The sequence below is a fragment of the Lissotriton vulgaris genome, chromosome 9 (assembly GCF_964263255.1).
Source record: "Lissotriton vulgaris chromosome 9, aLisVul1.2, whole genome shotgun sequence".
In the NCBI taxonomy this organism is placed as follows: domain Eukaryota; kingdom Metazoa; phylum Chordata; class Amphibia; order Caudata; family Salamandridae; genus Lissotriton; species Lissotriton vulgaris.
In genome coordinates, this window is record NC_141697.1 from 667,293,802 (window position 1) to 667,309,924 (window position 16,123).

Here is a 16,123-nt window from a genome sequence, read left to right on the forward strand (position 1 = left end):
TCCGAATATTTCAAAGGAGGTCCTTCCAACAAACAATGGTCACAGATTGAGATGGCAAAGGTAATTGTCTGTGAAGACAAACTTCAGGGTTTACGGAAACGGAAGGATATGTTGGTGTGTATCTTTGAATTACAATCTCTACCCAAGAGCCACGAAGGGTTAGCAAAAGTAGGTTCTGTCCACTCTCATTTTTTTTGATCAAATAGGCTACTGTTTTATCGAAACCGGGCACAGACCAAGTGCCAGAAAATCGAAAACGGGTCAAGCAACCCAGTAGAACAAGGATTGTAAGACTCAACGGCAAAAACTTGCCTTGGCTACTTAAATCTAAAGAGACCACCCAAATCAGAGCCTCTAGAAGCAGCTATAAGGCTGCCATCAATCATGTGAAGAAGGAGTGGGAAAAATCCTGCTGGCAGGCACTTAAGGAGGCTTGTGCGGATAAAGATGCAAAACTATTCTGGTCCTTATTTGTCTGGGGAAGCCGACTCAGGAGGTTCCTCACCCCCTAACTATATTGAAGCCCAAGTCTGGCACTATTACTTCAAAAAGCTTTACACTGATCCTGCAGATCCTCTCTCTGCAGCAGATAACTCGTGCCCTCCCCAGCATATGGACTTAGACTTTTCCTCTCTGAAGGAGATCGAGAGTGCAATTGGACGAATAATACAGGCCAAAGCCTCAGGGCCAGATGGTGTTCCTGGGGATCTTTCTATATCTGATACTCCAAATTGGGCCCGTTACATACTTTTTCTTTCTAATGCCATTGCAAGTGGTGCCTCTGTCCCATATTCGTGGTTGGGGGCGGTGGGGTCCCTATTTATTAACAAGCATTTGCAATGCAGTAGGTCTTGCATTTACGCAAGTTTGAGCTAGTGACATTGAAAATGAAAATTATTTTTATTTTTGTTTTTGTTTTTAAAACATAAATAAAAGGCATTGTCGTTAACAATGCAATATCTTAAACATGCATAAATGCGAGACTTACTGCATTGCAAATGCTTGTTACTCGTTGTTAGCTCACTTTTACCTGGGTTTTCTTGAATTTTACCAGGCCCTGATCGCTGTAGTACACTCTCACACTGATGAGTAGATTTGAGCGCAGCATCCTTTGGTCCTTTCCCAGGAGTGTAAATAGATGTGTGAGGGTCGTGAAACAGCTGCACTCATTGCTGGGCGTGCTCCTGCTCTCTGAGTTCTATTGCTTTTCCCTAGCCGCACGCGTCTGCGTCTGTCTCGCAGGCGAGAGGGAGCGACGGGGGAATGGAGGAGGAGTGGAAGGGCACCCTGTCACTGGAAAGGAGAGGGAGACTCCGAGCGCCACTCACACACGTCCGTAGCGGGTTCGCGGGAGGGCGTGAAGGGCTTCAGGAGGAAGCTCGAGTAGGTGCTGCATGTGACACTGATGTGCATTAGTGGGGATCTGGTGCGTGGGATGGGAAAGCCCGGCTGCTGTCAGCCATCAGTGACAGGCGGCGCAGGTCATGTGCTCTGCGCACCAAATCGCTAGAGTCACACAAACGATGAACCAAAGCATGGGCTGCTCAGAGGATGCATGGGGGTGCTGAGCCCGTGCAGGGGGATTCATCTGTCAAGCCTGCTCTCATAGTGTGCAAGCGGGGCTCGGGTGACGGTTCATCTAATACTAAGCGCTTGCTTCAGACAGGATGTGCTTGTAAACACAACATCCCTTCAGCAGGACACTCGGCTAATGCATGGAGGTCTCTACTAAAACAGGGGCTCTGTTGATTGGGGGTCTCGGGCAATGCAGGGGACACTCAGCAATGTCAAAGGGTGCGTAGTCAAGACATGCAGCGCTTTGATAACCCATGGTCTCTATAATACCAGGCGGCGATCTGCAAATGTTGGTGGATGGGGGAGTGCTCAGCTAATATATATGGGGGTGAGGGGGCTCAGTTCATATTCGGGGTGCTCATCTGATGCTGGAGTCTGAAATAATGCAAGGGTGCTCTGCTTCTGCTCAGTTTCTGCAGGAGGAGCTCACCACAACGTCCCTTCTGCAGGATGTGCTCAACTAATACACGGTGCTCTGATAAACTGCAAAGTGCTGCAAGCTTTGACAGGTGGTGTTTAGCCAGAACGTACGGTGCTGCGGTAAAGTAGTGGGTATCTCGTGAATCCAGTGTGTGTGTGGGTGGCGGAGGCAGCGGCTGTCTTGGGGAAGACTGCTGATGCAGGAGGTGTTCAGCCTGTGCAGGTGACATTCTCTACTACCTGTGGTGCTCAGGGAATGTGGGTGGGCGGGGTGGAGGACTCACTGATATGCTGATGTCTTAGATAATAATATCGGTAGTACTATTGGCTGATTGCGAGCGCGCTCGGTTTAGTTAAGGGGTGCTCGTTATTCATAAAGTCTCTTAAACAAGAAGGCGCGTCGAACAGTATTTTCCATATCCCGGTCTGTTGAAGATAATGCGCCTAGCTGATCAGAGGCACCCATTGTGACTCTGCATCATCACTGAAAGAACTGTCCTCTAATTCCTCTCAGAGGGAGCAAGCATCTTAGCAAGTAGAAAAACTAAATGAATTACTGAAAACCGTGACTTGAAGAAACAGTTCACAACCTCTCTTTCCTTCTTTCATTTAGTTGCTACCCTGTGAAATGGATCCAAAAAAGAACAAGCCCGCGAATGGTGCTCGCGCGTGCCACAGCGAGATATCTGGTTTCAATTATCACGTCCGTGACAGGGCACGATAATTGAAACCACAAGGCGGCCGTGCGGGTAACCGACACCAATAGGCCATGGGCGGAGCAATGCGCCCGCCTTTGGCAAATTGTGTGCTGTCTTTGTTAAAAAGACGCACGCAAAAGTCAATAGCGTGGGCCAAAACAAAAAGCACACGCACGAGCGTTTGTGATTCCTAGGTTAGTTCTGAAACCCCCTACATGAAGTCTTTGCCAGAACAGCGCATGCACGCTGTTACAAGCTCAACCTAAAAAGGGGATAGAGCTCAGCCTTGCAACTATAGGCCTATCAGCCTAATAGATGCGCTGCAAAACGTTTTTAGCAGAGCCCTCCTTCAGAAGATTTTGGTCTGGGCAGATGATAATGCTATATTAACACAATACCAAGCTGGCTTCAGAGAAAAGACAGGAACCATTGACTAAGTTTTTCACCTATTATTGCTCTTTTGGAAATTCGTAACTTTTGGTCAGGGTAGCCTGTATTTGGCTTTTATTGACTTGAAGACATCTTTTTATTTAATCCCCAGATCTAAGCTATGGCAAGTATTGAATGACATGGGAATTCCTTCTCCAATCCTGAATCTAGTCATCCGACTCCACGAAAATAATTTCGCTCAAATAAGATGGGGAACACTGGGGCAGCTTACTGACCACACTCATGTTAGTAGGGGTGTTCGCCAAGGATGTGTTGTGGCGCCCATCCAGTTTTCACTTTACCTGAATGAAGTCAAGCTTTTTATCTCAAGAGCCGGCTGATGCCCCGAGCTTAGGTGGAGAGAAGGTAGTAACCCTCTTATTTGCAGATGACACCCTATTGGTGTCCAAAACCCTGGCAGGGCTGCAGTCACTATAAAATAGATGTAATCATTTTTGTACAGTTCAGGGACTTGAAATCAACACTTCCAAGACAAAATTCCTCGCTTTCTACCATCACAGGTTATACAAGGGTAAGCCAACTTTGGGAGGGACACCCCTGGAGAGAGTAAGTACTCTCGATTATCTAGGGGTTAAACTCTCGGAGACAATGTTTTGGAACCCCCACATACCAAAAATGACATTAAATCACAAACGAGTTACCGGGGCACTAGGGAAAGAACATCATTCTCTTCACACTAGACCAGTTGGCCCAGCTTTACAGGGGGAGACAGCGTTTACAACGCTGTGACTACCACGCGCGTTGGTAACAATGCGGACGTTACATCGTCTGCGTTGTTACCACGCATGGCACTACAACGCAAGTCGTTTCTAGATGGCACTAGATGGCGCGCAACACCAGGGAATGTGTTGGATTTTAAGTCCAACACATTCCCTGCTGTTGCGCTAACTGGAGTAGGAATAGTAATTTATACTATTCCTAAGTCCAGCGCGCCATCTAGTGCAAGTCGTAGAAACGACTTGCGTTGTAATGCCATGCGTGGTAACAACGCGGATGATGTAATGTTTGCGTTGTTATCTACCACGATGAAATATGTGGCGTTGTAACGTCACATATTTCTTTACGGGCCTACGACCTTAAAGCTGTTAGCTCTGCCCTGTACGGTTCCGAATTGTGGGGATTCAAAAAGATACTGGGGCTCACTAGATCAGAGCACAAACTTATAAGGAACCTAGTGATGCTGTCCCAATGTACCCCAACCTACCCACTTATGTAAGATATAGGGCAACGTCCCCTTAGCAACATTGCTAAGCTTCGTCCACCCCTATTCTGGGCCAGAGTCAAGAGGACCCCAGAGTTGTCATCTTATGCTGAAGCTATGGCAGAGGTCATCTGCTTAGAGGTTTTTAGCAAAGTGGGGTTGCTGAGTAACATAAAGAAGCTTGTATTTAACATAGAGCTAAAAGAAGCCTGGGAAAATGATAACTCACCCCTGCTTCGGAAAAGTTATATTAAAGAAGCACTATTGGGAATGGGTCACACAAGTAGACATTGGCAGTGCCAAGAGGGGTAAACTACCTTTAGAATTCTTACCAGTAGCAGTCGGTGGTGGGAGTAGCTGCCGGGCGCTGACGTAGGGAGGGGGAGGGACAGGGTGGGGGGTAGTAATCTATGGATAATGGAGGATCACAGGTAAGTAAACATATAAATAAATCAAACGAATATCGTTGCGCACAGTGCATCCCCAAATTTGATGCAGTGCACCAATATAAGCTGGTGACCAACAACTAAGGGGGCTTTACCTGTATAACTACTACTAATGAGATTTTGGGCTGTCCTAATATTGGATATATATATATATATATATATATATATATATATATATATATATATATATATATATATATATATATATATATATATATATATATATATATATTTTTTTTTTATTCTTAAGTGTTGTTCCAATTGCCATTACTCACATTTTTAAGAAATTTTACTTGTACTTGTACAAATATGTTCTTAAATTGAATGATTTTATCGACTTGTTTTATGTGACACTTTTGAAGGCATTTTTGTCGAAATAAAGTAATCTTTTGAATCCTGCCTGATACGGGGGCAATGTATTGTTAGTCTCTATCCAGTCATCGAGCCTGTTCAATAACTGTCTGGTGTAGATTTTTTGAAGTGCCTCTATCAGGCTAATTGACCTGTAATTCTCAGGTTTCTGTTTGCTGCCTTTTTTGTTGATAGGGACCATTTCAGTCCCTTTCCATGTTACCAGTATTGGGGCTCCTGCTGCTATTGCATTGCTAAGGGAGTTAACATAATCTCTCAGTTCCCCACATAGTTCCATGAGGGGTGCCAGGGTGTCTGTCGGGCCTCCTTTCTCTTCCTGTGATTGGTCCATCAAGGTGGCATTTTTCACTTTAGAGAGTCTATCCATGATGGTGTTGTGGACTGTGCGACGTCTGTCCACTTTCCCAAGTGGTGGTATTGTTCTGCCAGTTGATGGTTAGCACCCTCCCCAGAGAATTCTAGTGTATATCCTTTCAGTATTCCAGGAAAGTATCTGAGGAGCAGAGTGTGGGATCCCAGGTCCCAAGGACCTCAGTCGGCAGCTCAATGACCTTATACTGCCCTGCGCTTGGTGCCACCAGATCGGCAGTGCTCAACCCTTAGTCAGGGAATACCAGTCGTGTTTACAGGGATGTGAGGAAGGAAATGAGTCTGCCATCTTACAACTTCTCTCCACCCAATTCAGACAACATTGGGGGGCACTCAGTTGAGCTTTCACCATCTTGAGGTACTGCCTTGTTCCAGGTGCTCACATGGGCTCAAAGAATAGAGACACAACAGTCTCTCACCTCAAAACTGTCCTTAGCGTGCCCATAGCCCACAGCTGATGTACCCCAGCCTCTCATCTCCGTTGCTGCTCGTAGCCACCATCTTGTTTCACCCGCACAGCCTGGGTATTGCATCGCTTAGTATTCGGTTTCTCTCTTTGCACTTGGCTAGAGTGCCAAATCCTGTATTCTACAGCAGATTCTTGCTCTTCAGAATTGGGGGAATTGTAAGGCAGTTGAATGGCCCAGTACCGCTCTGATGTCTCTGATGAAGGCGGCTGGCTGTGAGCTTCACAGATCATATGCAACTCCATTGGTGTCAGGCCACACTCCCTACTTCACCCTTCCTTTCAGATTCTGTGCCTCTTACTTGCGAATGAAATGACTACATTCCCCAAAACATCCACTCTGGATCATCGCTTGAACTTTGCCAGTCTTTGACAACCTATTCTGTGCCACATGCCGGGAAACAAGCCTTGAATTTCCTTGTCTTCACAAATTTCTGTGTCATATATTTATATATTTTGGTGTTTTATAAAGCGCGAACTTAACCCAAGGGTATAGGGTTCATAAAATAGATAAACATAAATGAAGAGCTGATACATAGAAATTACATCTGATAGAAACAAATAGAAACTTTTAAGAACTCCAGTAAGATATGTTATGTGGTAACAGAGTTATTAATAGACGACCTCCATTCGTTTATGAGTCACTGGAACACCAGGGTAGTTTTTCATGATTCTACTTTGCGTCGGTTCCATTCCAGGAACCCCGAGAACAATGTTTGTGTGGGTTCTACTGGGATTGATGTGCTTCAGCACTGTATTGGTATAACAGTCATTGTAGCAGTCAATGCGCCCAGTGGACAGGCTCATTGTGACTTTTAGGAGAGGAATCTGTTCATTAAAATCTCTTTCACCTCTTATTTGAAGACATGGGTTGATGGGTTTGACCGAACCTTGGGTGGTAGAGAGTTCCAGATCCATGGAGCTTATTCGGAAAAGGTGCGTGTGCAGGTTGTTTGCTTTCTGAATCTGGGGGGTTCCAGCCTGAGATAGTTTGTGCTTCTGAGTGAGCGGTTGCCTCCTGAGATTCTAATCTTTTCTCCCAGGTAACTTGGTTTGTTACGTTGTAAGACTTTATGCGTTAAGCAAATACGTTTCAGATTATTGTTCAAGTGACAGTTCTTTCACATCTGTGTTACAGAAATTCTCTGGCTTTCCATTCCTCTTGCATACCTTATTTGAAATCAGAATGTGGGTATTCAGGTCATCTTCCAGCCTCCGATATGTCTTCATTTCATTCTTCTCTTCACTGGCCTTCCAACCCCAATTGCATTCTTTTTAAGTCTGTTTGCCTGGTACTTCATGCTTCTGATTAGGAAAGCTTTATCTATCCATAGCAAAAATCTATCCATACTGCCTAACGTTCTTCAAGAACCTCCTCACAGCGACTCTGCTTCTTTGAAAATGTTGCATCTACTGAATTGGTTGCTATTCTTCTACTTTGTTGTTAAATACCTTAGAACTTTTTTATTCTTATCTTCTTCATTAGCTCTGTGCTCTCTGCATTTTCTCTAGGACCAGGATAATCTTATGGCACACTATATAAGTACTTGGAATAGAATAGAATTTAGACTTGAACTTGAGGCTTGCCAGGATGGTGGGGATACCCTGGTCTCCAAACCCCCTAGCGGAGAGCCAGCCACAGGTATTTCAGGATTAAAGTGCATATATCTAGGCACTTACATTGCTGTTTAATGCCAAGAGGTCTGTTACGTTGAAGAAGCCCACTCCGCATTCACGTATGCTTCGTAGCAACAAACTCCCAAGGAAAGAACGTGTTGCTGTAAAACAAAAGACAGATGCCTCTAATGCACAGGGGATTCTCTGCCTTGCAAGCTTCTCAGAAGAGTTAAACTCTTTGTACCCACTTGTGTTGATGTATTGTATGCATGTGTGTCATCCCATCAGTTTTTTTTCATCTGCAAGCTTTAGTTGTGCTTTTCTGTGCATTGTCCGTGTGATTTTTCATTGCTTGCTTGTTCGAGGGTAAGTAGGTGATGTTCGTCTGTGGGAGTGTTGTGCCTTTGTCTGTCTTTTTAATATGGCTGTAGTGTACTGTTTTTTTAGGGACCCTTGGTGTGCTTGAGGCCGACAGTCAATGTATTCATATAAGAAAAGGAGTTGTGCTACATCTTCTTTCCGTAGTACTTTATCTCTGCCTGCATAAATGTGGTCAAAGTGTTTGCATGGGACAAGATCTCAGTGTATTCACGTTACTCTTTAACTGTAACATGATATGGACCCCATGTGAACAAACCTTATTTGTAACTTACAACACATTGTTGACTAATAAATCACAACATGGAGTTTGGATATACGATCACCATTAACAACGGCACCACTGGTGTTCTATTGTTTGGTTTGATGAGTGGTGCGACCCAAGAGGTGGGTCAGTCAGTCAGTCAACAAATCTTTATTTAGTTTGTTACAACCATAAAAGTACAATTTGCCTCTTATCCTAAAAATGCGAGTAAAATATAACACAGCGGTATCATAAAACGTTATTACACATAAAAATACATATAGTTTAATTTCCTATTTAAAATCGGAGTATTATAACATCTAAATTATTAAAATAACGTAATTCATACATATACATCAGATCTTTCACATGCAGGAAGTAATACTATAATCCCTTAAGAGATTCACCTTTATGTGATACTAGGGTGAAACATTTTTAGCGCTTACTCTGTGCACTTGAGGAACACCTTAATTTTCTTCATATATTTCCCCAGAGCGCAGGCTATATCGAAGTTCCCCATTTCCACCAAAAGGTTAACAGCTTGCATCCTGTTCATAATATTATAATTTTTAAAAATCGGTCGTAAAAACTCCTTACGAATATCTAAAAACATCGTACAATCTAATAAAATGTGTAGGATATCGCAGGCGGTACCTAATGTACAGGTACATTTACCATTGCATCCTATCATAAAGTTTCGAACCCCATTGTTCGCATAACATGGGTTTATCCCAATTCGCATTTTTAACACTTCCCGCCTTAAACTGTACTTGGTAGCCGGTCTACATAAGGAAAATGTTGATCAGTCTCCCAGGCCAATGTCATGTGGGCCTCCGAGGATTTTTGTACGGGACATTTCGACCCCTAAAAGCCTTAATTCTTTCTTAGAGGTGGGTCTGTTTGTGGGGGTGTCTTCTTGTGTATACTTCTTCAATTGCCCTCCTAGCAAACACAGACATTAATGTCCCCATTTCAGAACTCCAAGCAACGCAATACTGAACATTCGGCATCAACAATGGAACTGTAAGCATTAGACCCAGCCATTGAGACTCCATCAGGCACAGGATTAAAATGATCCTGAAAGCAAAGAGAATTTGCGAATGAATATGAACACATTTTATTGAGAAGTAAATCCTGCCCTCAGATTGTAGCCTTGCCACAGTTTACGTAATTATCAATGAATATGCAAATGATGTGTATGCCTCTGCTGTGTTATCCATGAGCAGACAGCTTTGCAGTGTTTGAGCTATTTCACGATCAGGGACTACTCCAGAGTAAGACCTCTCTAAGCTTCATACATTATCCCACTTCCGAACAGATTACTTTTCTATGAGAAAGTACTTTGCAACACTAAAGGCCAGTATCCACAAGATATGCATTTAGCATCTTGCTAGGTGCCTACCTTAGCCTCACTGAGCCCAAGATCAATGGTTTCCAGAAACTTGCTGATTATGCCATGCTTCTCTTCTAATAGCTCTCTGTCTTCGCTGCCCCAGCTATTACTCATCTCATCATCCTGAAGTAGGACAAGTTGCAGCTGCTGGGAGATAGCCTTGTTCTCATTCCGCAGAGCTTCCAGCCCATTCACCACATGCCGGGTATTGGTGATGATGTCATCAGTACCCATCTTCTCAACTTGGCTCTCGCTGCACTCCACCATTGTGTTCATGACGTGTTGGAACCTGTGTGTGGGATTAACAAGACTACACCATTAGATGACACAATCAAAGTAACAGCAGTTGCTATAAATCAGTAATATAACAAGGATAAATATGAAGATCATTCTTTATAATGGACATACGACTATGATCCCTTGGTATCTATGCACTACACGTTTTTAAAAACAGACAATAGATAGATAGGCTATCAACCTGGCCAAAAACATACTTGTGCTGGCAGTAAACCTGACTTGGCTCCAGGGGGCACAAAATACTGCATGAGCCACCTAGAGGTGGTAACCGGCCATCTTAAGGATTTTTTTTAGCTCCAGACCAGCAAGACATATTTAGGTTCGCAGTTTATAACAAATATGTATCTATTGCCAAGTGTCAGTTCATTAAAGACCTCGTGAAGTGAAATATTACTTTAATAAATATTATTTCTAATGCTTTAATTAATTAAGACCATGAATGAAGATACACAGAATGAAACAGGAAAGAAAATACTTTTAAAAGGTACACTGGTGCACAATTGATTAATTTGTTTGTTACGTGCTAAACAAAGATATTTTGTTAGGCTAAAAAAGTTTTTTCATGTTGTATTTAGTCCAACATATATCTGAATCATCTAATGTTTATGTCTATCTTGAAAACAAAGCAATTGCAATTAATTTAAACTAGTTTAATGTTCAGGTCAGTGTTAGCCGGGTTTAAGGCTGCGATGACTGCTTGTCAACCTTTTCGGACCTTCTTAATTATATGTTAAACTAACGAGGGCACACAAAGGAGAAATTGAGAGCACAACCTGCCTGCCGTCCACAGACAAAGAGTAACAAAAACTAAAGCTTAAATATGTATTGATAAAACCCTTTCTTTTTACGCTTGAATCTAAATTGTCTTTGTCTTGCTTCTACTAGATTGTTAAACCAGGCTTTACTCCCATTGAAGAAAAGACACGGCAACTGTGGCCTGGTGAATTGCTAATGGACTACTGCATAATATCAAAATAGGATAAATGCGCATAGAGCTAGAAATAGATTGAATTGCCGAATATTCGTAATCACAAATAAATCCCATTTCGCATTTGCGATTCTTGCAGCAAGGTGAAAAGTACTGTTGCCTTGATTTCCATCTTTACATAGGATGAAATAAAAAAAATGTTTACACAATTTTATTTGAGTAGGTCGAGAAAGCAGTTCATTTAAGACATTTTTTTCAACTGACATATATAAAGCAAAATCACATCTAATTACATCTCCGACAGAAGAAAGAAAGTGCTAAGTGCGAATTTAACAATTCATCCTATCCTAACCAGTCGAAAGTTATTTTAGAATTCTCCATAGCAGCTTTTAAGTAAATGGATTGCATGGATTAAATAGGTCAAACATGATCTTTTTCTGCTTAGGAAAATTAGAAGCAGAAAATGCAAAAACCATACCCCAATTATATTAGAAATCTTAAAAATGACTATGTATCTATAAATCTAAAAACGATAAAGCCTATTTAGGATATCATAAGCAATTAGATTTCTAATTCCCAATATCAGAAAACATGATAATAATTTAAGAAATTAACTAACCAGACAGAAATAAGCTACCGGTTTCTACCTATCAGGGTGAGAAGCATAAATTGCAAAGTGCAATAATGGGCATTTAAAAATATTATTAACCGACCATTTTAAGTGCAATTTAACCAGCCTAAGAAGCAGCATGATTTTAAGATAAAGTGCTAGATTTCCCAACAACGTTCGTATTTACTTGATATCTATAAGATTCGGGATGGAAGTGGTTGTACACTGCTTGGAGGAAATAAATTACATCACAGAGCGGCTGAATAGGACTATCCTTTGGCCTAAGATGCCCACAGCTAATCTAAACAATTGCCTAAATCAATTTTAAAGTCAGCATTAATCCTGATCTCTGAATAGCAGCTTTGGAGCAGGAAAGATGATAATCATAATCATTATTCATTCTCCAGCAAAAATGAAGAAAAACATGTCCAGATCACCTTGAATCTACAAACTGCGCCTACACATTTAGCATATACCTCCTCAAAAGCATACGTCCTGGACATCTTACTAAACCATTGTTCTACTGATGGTATCCTGTTCCGTGGGATAAATGATCTGGCTACCGTTATTGCAATTGAAATAAAATATTTCTGATATTTCCGGGGCTGGTATACCTTAAACGAGTGTCCGAATGGTCCCAGCCTAAGTGATGGAGAAAATGAAGTCACCATACATTGATCAATAACCTTAAAAACATTTTCCCAAAATTGCTGTAGACGATAGCAAGAAAAAAAATATAAGATTCCATCCTCCAGCTCCACTAGCCTTACACCTAGAGCATTGATCTAGAGGTGATGGGAACATCTTATGCAATCTATATGGCACACAATAGGTCACCCACCTTGATAAAAAAGGCCATCCTCTTATACAGTTTGCTGCTCTTAGTACACTATATCCAATCTCACTTGTACTCTTTGTACAGATGGACATTTTCCTGCATAGTTTGTTTACGTACTGTACCGTCCTGTGGTGGAGTGGAGAACTGTGGCTCAATGATTAGAGCGGCAGACCCTGATGCAGAGGTCTAGCCCGGGACCAGGGTTCAATTCCCCGCCTCGGCGGGTCCACGGACCTGATAATTCTCGACTCAGTGCCTATTCCAATCATGGAGTCCCACTCTGCAACTCTGGGCAATAGCTTGCTTAAACTCCACAACGGCCCCCACAACGCTAAGGATGCCTGGCCTCCACCTTGGGGGTGCTCAGGAGTGGACGCCTCACAGGGAAAGCCAGGATGGGTTCCACAGCGGTATTCGTACAAGCGCCTTGAGTCCCTTGTGGGTGAGTAGTGCGCTATACAAGTATCAATTTACATTTAGTATCTGCCATTCTTTAGTATTCAATCTACATCCTGTTTCTTCCTCCACTTTTACCCTCTACGAGCAATTTGTTCTCTTGCATTTGCAAAATTATTGTCTTTGCAGAATCACTCAACAACCTAGAGTTATTCCTCAAAAAACTAGTTAGTTGCTTAAAACTTAAGCATAAGGCTGCATTCGGTCTGCCAAGCTGCTGTACAGTAGAATCCCAAGTAATCAGTCTTGTGTGATTTTAAAAATCGCCCAATTGTTCAAAACCAAAATCTCTCCATGGATGTAAAACATCTTGAAGAAACTGTAGGCCCCAACTCTCGCAGTCTTGTATTCGAGTGAATGTGTGGCACGCAGGTATATTACGTGCTTTAAAAAATAATTGTAAGATACGAAACCCAATAATAACTTTGGGAATAGCAGAAGAACAGGTAATTTAATTGCACTCTCCGTTAAGACGTTAAGATGAAGCTAAATATAAATGTATCGTATTTTGAAGATGTTGCGACTAGCTGGATTGTCAGATTAACCAACGATGACTGATATGTCACGAAATGTGGAAATGCTCAGCCCCCCCCCAACCCCCCCTCCCCATTGGAGTATGAGCAGTTTAACTCTTGGTTGCTTTTTAGCCCAAATTAACTTTCAAATAATCCCATCTAGCTTTTCAAAAAAAGATAAGGTATTTTAAGAGGAAGATTAAGGAACAAGAATAAAAATAAGGGTAAGAGACATTTTAATCACGGATACCTGGTCTACTAATGAAAGAGGGAGCAGGGTCCATCGATCTAATATATTTTTACATTTTTCTAAGAGTATTTCCATAACTAAGCAAAAAGAATTGATCATAATTGTTTGTAACAAATATTCCAAGATATCTAATAGGTCGCAATGTTACGGATTGCAAAGAAGCTGTGATATGGTGTAATTAAACATCAGTATTTCTGTCTTGGCTTGGTTTACTCGGTTATCTCCTATCCGTGAGTGAGGTATACAAAGACAGGGCAGGTAAAGACAGAGAGATGAGAAAGAGCGAGGAGGTAATTCATACATTTGTCATTAAGATTAATGCAATCACGTATGACTTAGATCCCTATCTGCCAAGCTTACTAAAGAGCACCTTGCAAGAATGCTGAAGGTCATCCGCAGGTACATCTAGACAGGTAAGGTCCTAGAGTAACTGCAAAAGCATTGATTTATTTATTTCATTTATTTTAAAGGTTTTCTATAGCGCTGGCTAGACCCAAGGGTATCAGAGAGCTTTACAATGGTTAGGAGATGAAAAAGAAAATTGCAATATAACATTTGTACAATAAGGTAAAAAGCAAGACAATTGGAGCAATCTACCCAGTACGGTTATAACATGGGACTATAAATAAGGAATACCATTAGACTCTAGCCAGTATTAAATAGTTAAACTAGCATGGATGGTCAGGGATGGGGGGAGGGGGAGTATAAAAGTAGGGGGGGGGACTGAGGAGGGTAATGGGAAGGGTGAGAGTATGCAGGAGTAGGCGGTAAATACAAGAGAACTAGAGGGGGGAGGGTAGAAGTATATGCAGGAATGGGAAGAGGGGGGAAGTGAGTCAGGTATAATGTAGTAGGAACCTAGTACAGTAGGGGGTGGGTTGTAGGAGGATCTGCCTTTAATGGGAAGCCACTTAAAACCTTTGAGGGCAGGGGAGATGTGGTCAAACCGCTTACAATCGGTGATAAGCCTGGCCTCAAGGTTAAGGACTGATTTGATTGGGGTTAATTGGACTTTCGGTGTTCCCAAGAGAATAGCATTACTGCAGTCCAATCTGGACAGTACCAGAGATTGAACAATTAATTTAAAATCATCAGCAGGAATGAAGGGTTAAATGTTCTTAAGGTGATGGAGGGTGAAGAGAGCTCCTTGGCCAAATTTTTTATGTGGGAAGTAAGACTGAGGTTCTGGTCGATGCTTATACCGAGGGATTTAACTGTGTCAGTAGTAGAAAGAGAGCAGTTGAGAGCTTTAAGGTCACAGATCCAGTGTTGAATGGGGAGCCAGTTGCCTTTAGGAGCAAAGAGAATGATTTCCGTTTTTTTAGGGTTGAGTTTAAGGGGATTGTGATGGAACCAGTGTTGAATCTTAGTCAGGGCATCATTGAAGTGCAGAATGTCGGTATGGGATTTGATCTTATAGTAGAGTTGAGTATCATCAGCGTAAAGGTGGAAGTTGATTCCTGCTTGCTTAAGAATGAGGGTGAGGGGTTCCATGAAGAGGTTGAGTAGAGAAGGGGAGAGAATGGAACCCTGGGGGACACCCAAGGAGACAGGTATAGGTTTAGAGAGGCAGTCGTTGATTTTAATCTGTAGGGTTCTGTGCTGGAAGAAGGAGGAGAACCATTTGAGGACAGGACCATTGAAGCCGAAACGATCTTTGAGGGTGTTGAGTAAGGCGGAGTGGTAAACAGTATCAAAAGCAGCAGAGAGGTCAAGGAGAATGAGAAGAGAGGCCTCCCCCTTGTCGAGGGAGTGATGGATGTCATCAATGATGTTGAGCATGGCAGTTTCAGTACTGTAGCCCTTTCTAAAGCCTGACTGAAATGTGTCCAAAAGGTTGAAAGAGTCAATGTGCTTGTCCAATTGGAGCTGGGCACATTTTTCGAGGGCCTTGAATAGAAGAGGAAGATTAGAGATAGGTCGTAGATTGTTGAGGTCATTGGGATAGGCTGTTGCGTTTTAGAGGGTGGGAGTGATTTGACCAAGCTGGAGGGAAACAGGGACACAACCCGAGGCCAAGTAGGAGTTGATGATGGTGGTCCAATATGGTTCAATGATATGTTTTAGATCTTGAACAAGGTTAGCCGGAAGAGGGTCCATGGTATGAGAGGAAGGTTTAAGCTTGGTGATGATGTTGAGGACTTCAAGCTCTGTAACTGGGCTGAAGTTAAGCCAGGATGCATTATTTTTTAGCTGGGGGTTGGTGAAATAGAGTTCCGGAGGGCCAACAGTGAGAGGGAGATAAATAGAGTCAGGAGGGGGGGAAGGTGTGAAAGGGGACTTGGAGGGAAAGTCTTATGGGGTGATGAGCAATGTGGATGTGGGGTTAAGGCAAAGGACTGATCAATCTTGGTGATTTTTTCGGAAAAGAAGTTCGCAATTTCTTCGCATCTTTTGATAGAGGCCATCAATTTTTACAATGCTAAATAGTACCCTAGGTCTATTTTTAGCCCGGTCAAGTTGTGCACGGAAGTAGGAGGCCTTTTCATTGAGGATGTGTTTTTTGTAATTAGCCCTTGCAGCTCTGAGGAGAGCAAGATTTGAGGGGAAATGGGTGTTGTCTCCATGTGCGTTCGGTCAAATGGTATCCGTTGGAGAGG

General features: G+C 42.5%; 1 protein-coding gene across 2 annotated transcripts in view; it reads right to left on the reverse strand.

Moving 5' to 3' along the window:
* The window catches only part of KLC3 (kinesin light chain 3), an 819,433-nt gene that overhangs the window by 712,919 nt on the left and 90,391 nt on the right, over positions 1 to 16,123 (reverse strand). For both annotated transcript variants that reach the window (XM_086938378.1, XM_086938377.1), the window contains exon 2: positions 9,639 to 9,918. In XM_086938378.1, coding sequence (XP_086794504.1) covers positions 9,639 to 9,905 — 267 coding nt within the window. In that variant the 5' untranslated portion in view covers positions 9,906 to 9,918. The remainder of the gene's footprint in view (positions 1 to 9,638; positions 9,919 to 16,123) is intronic.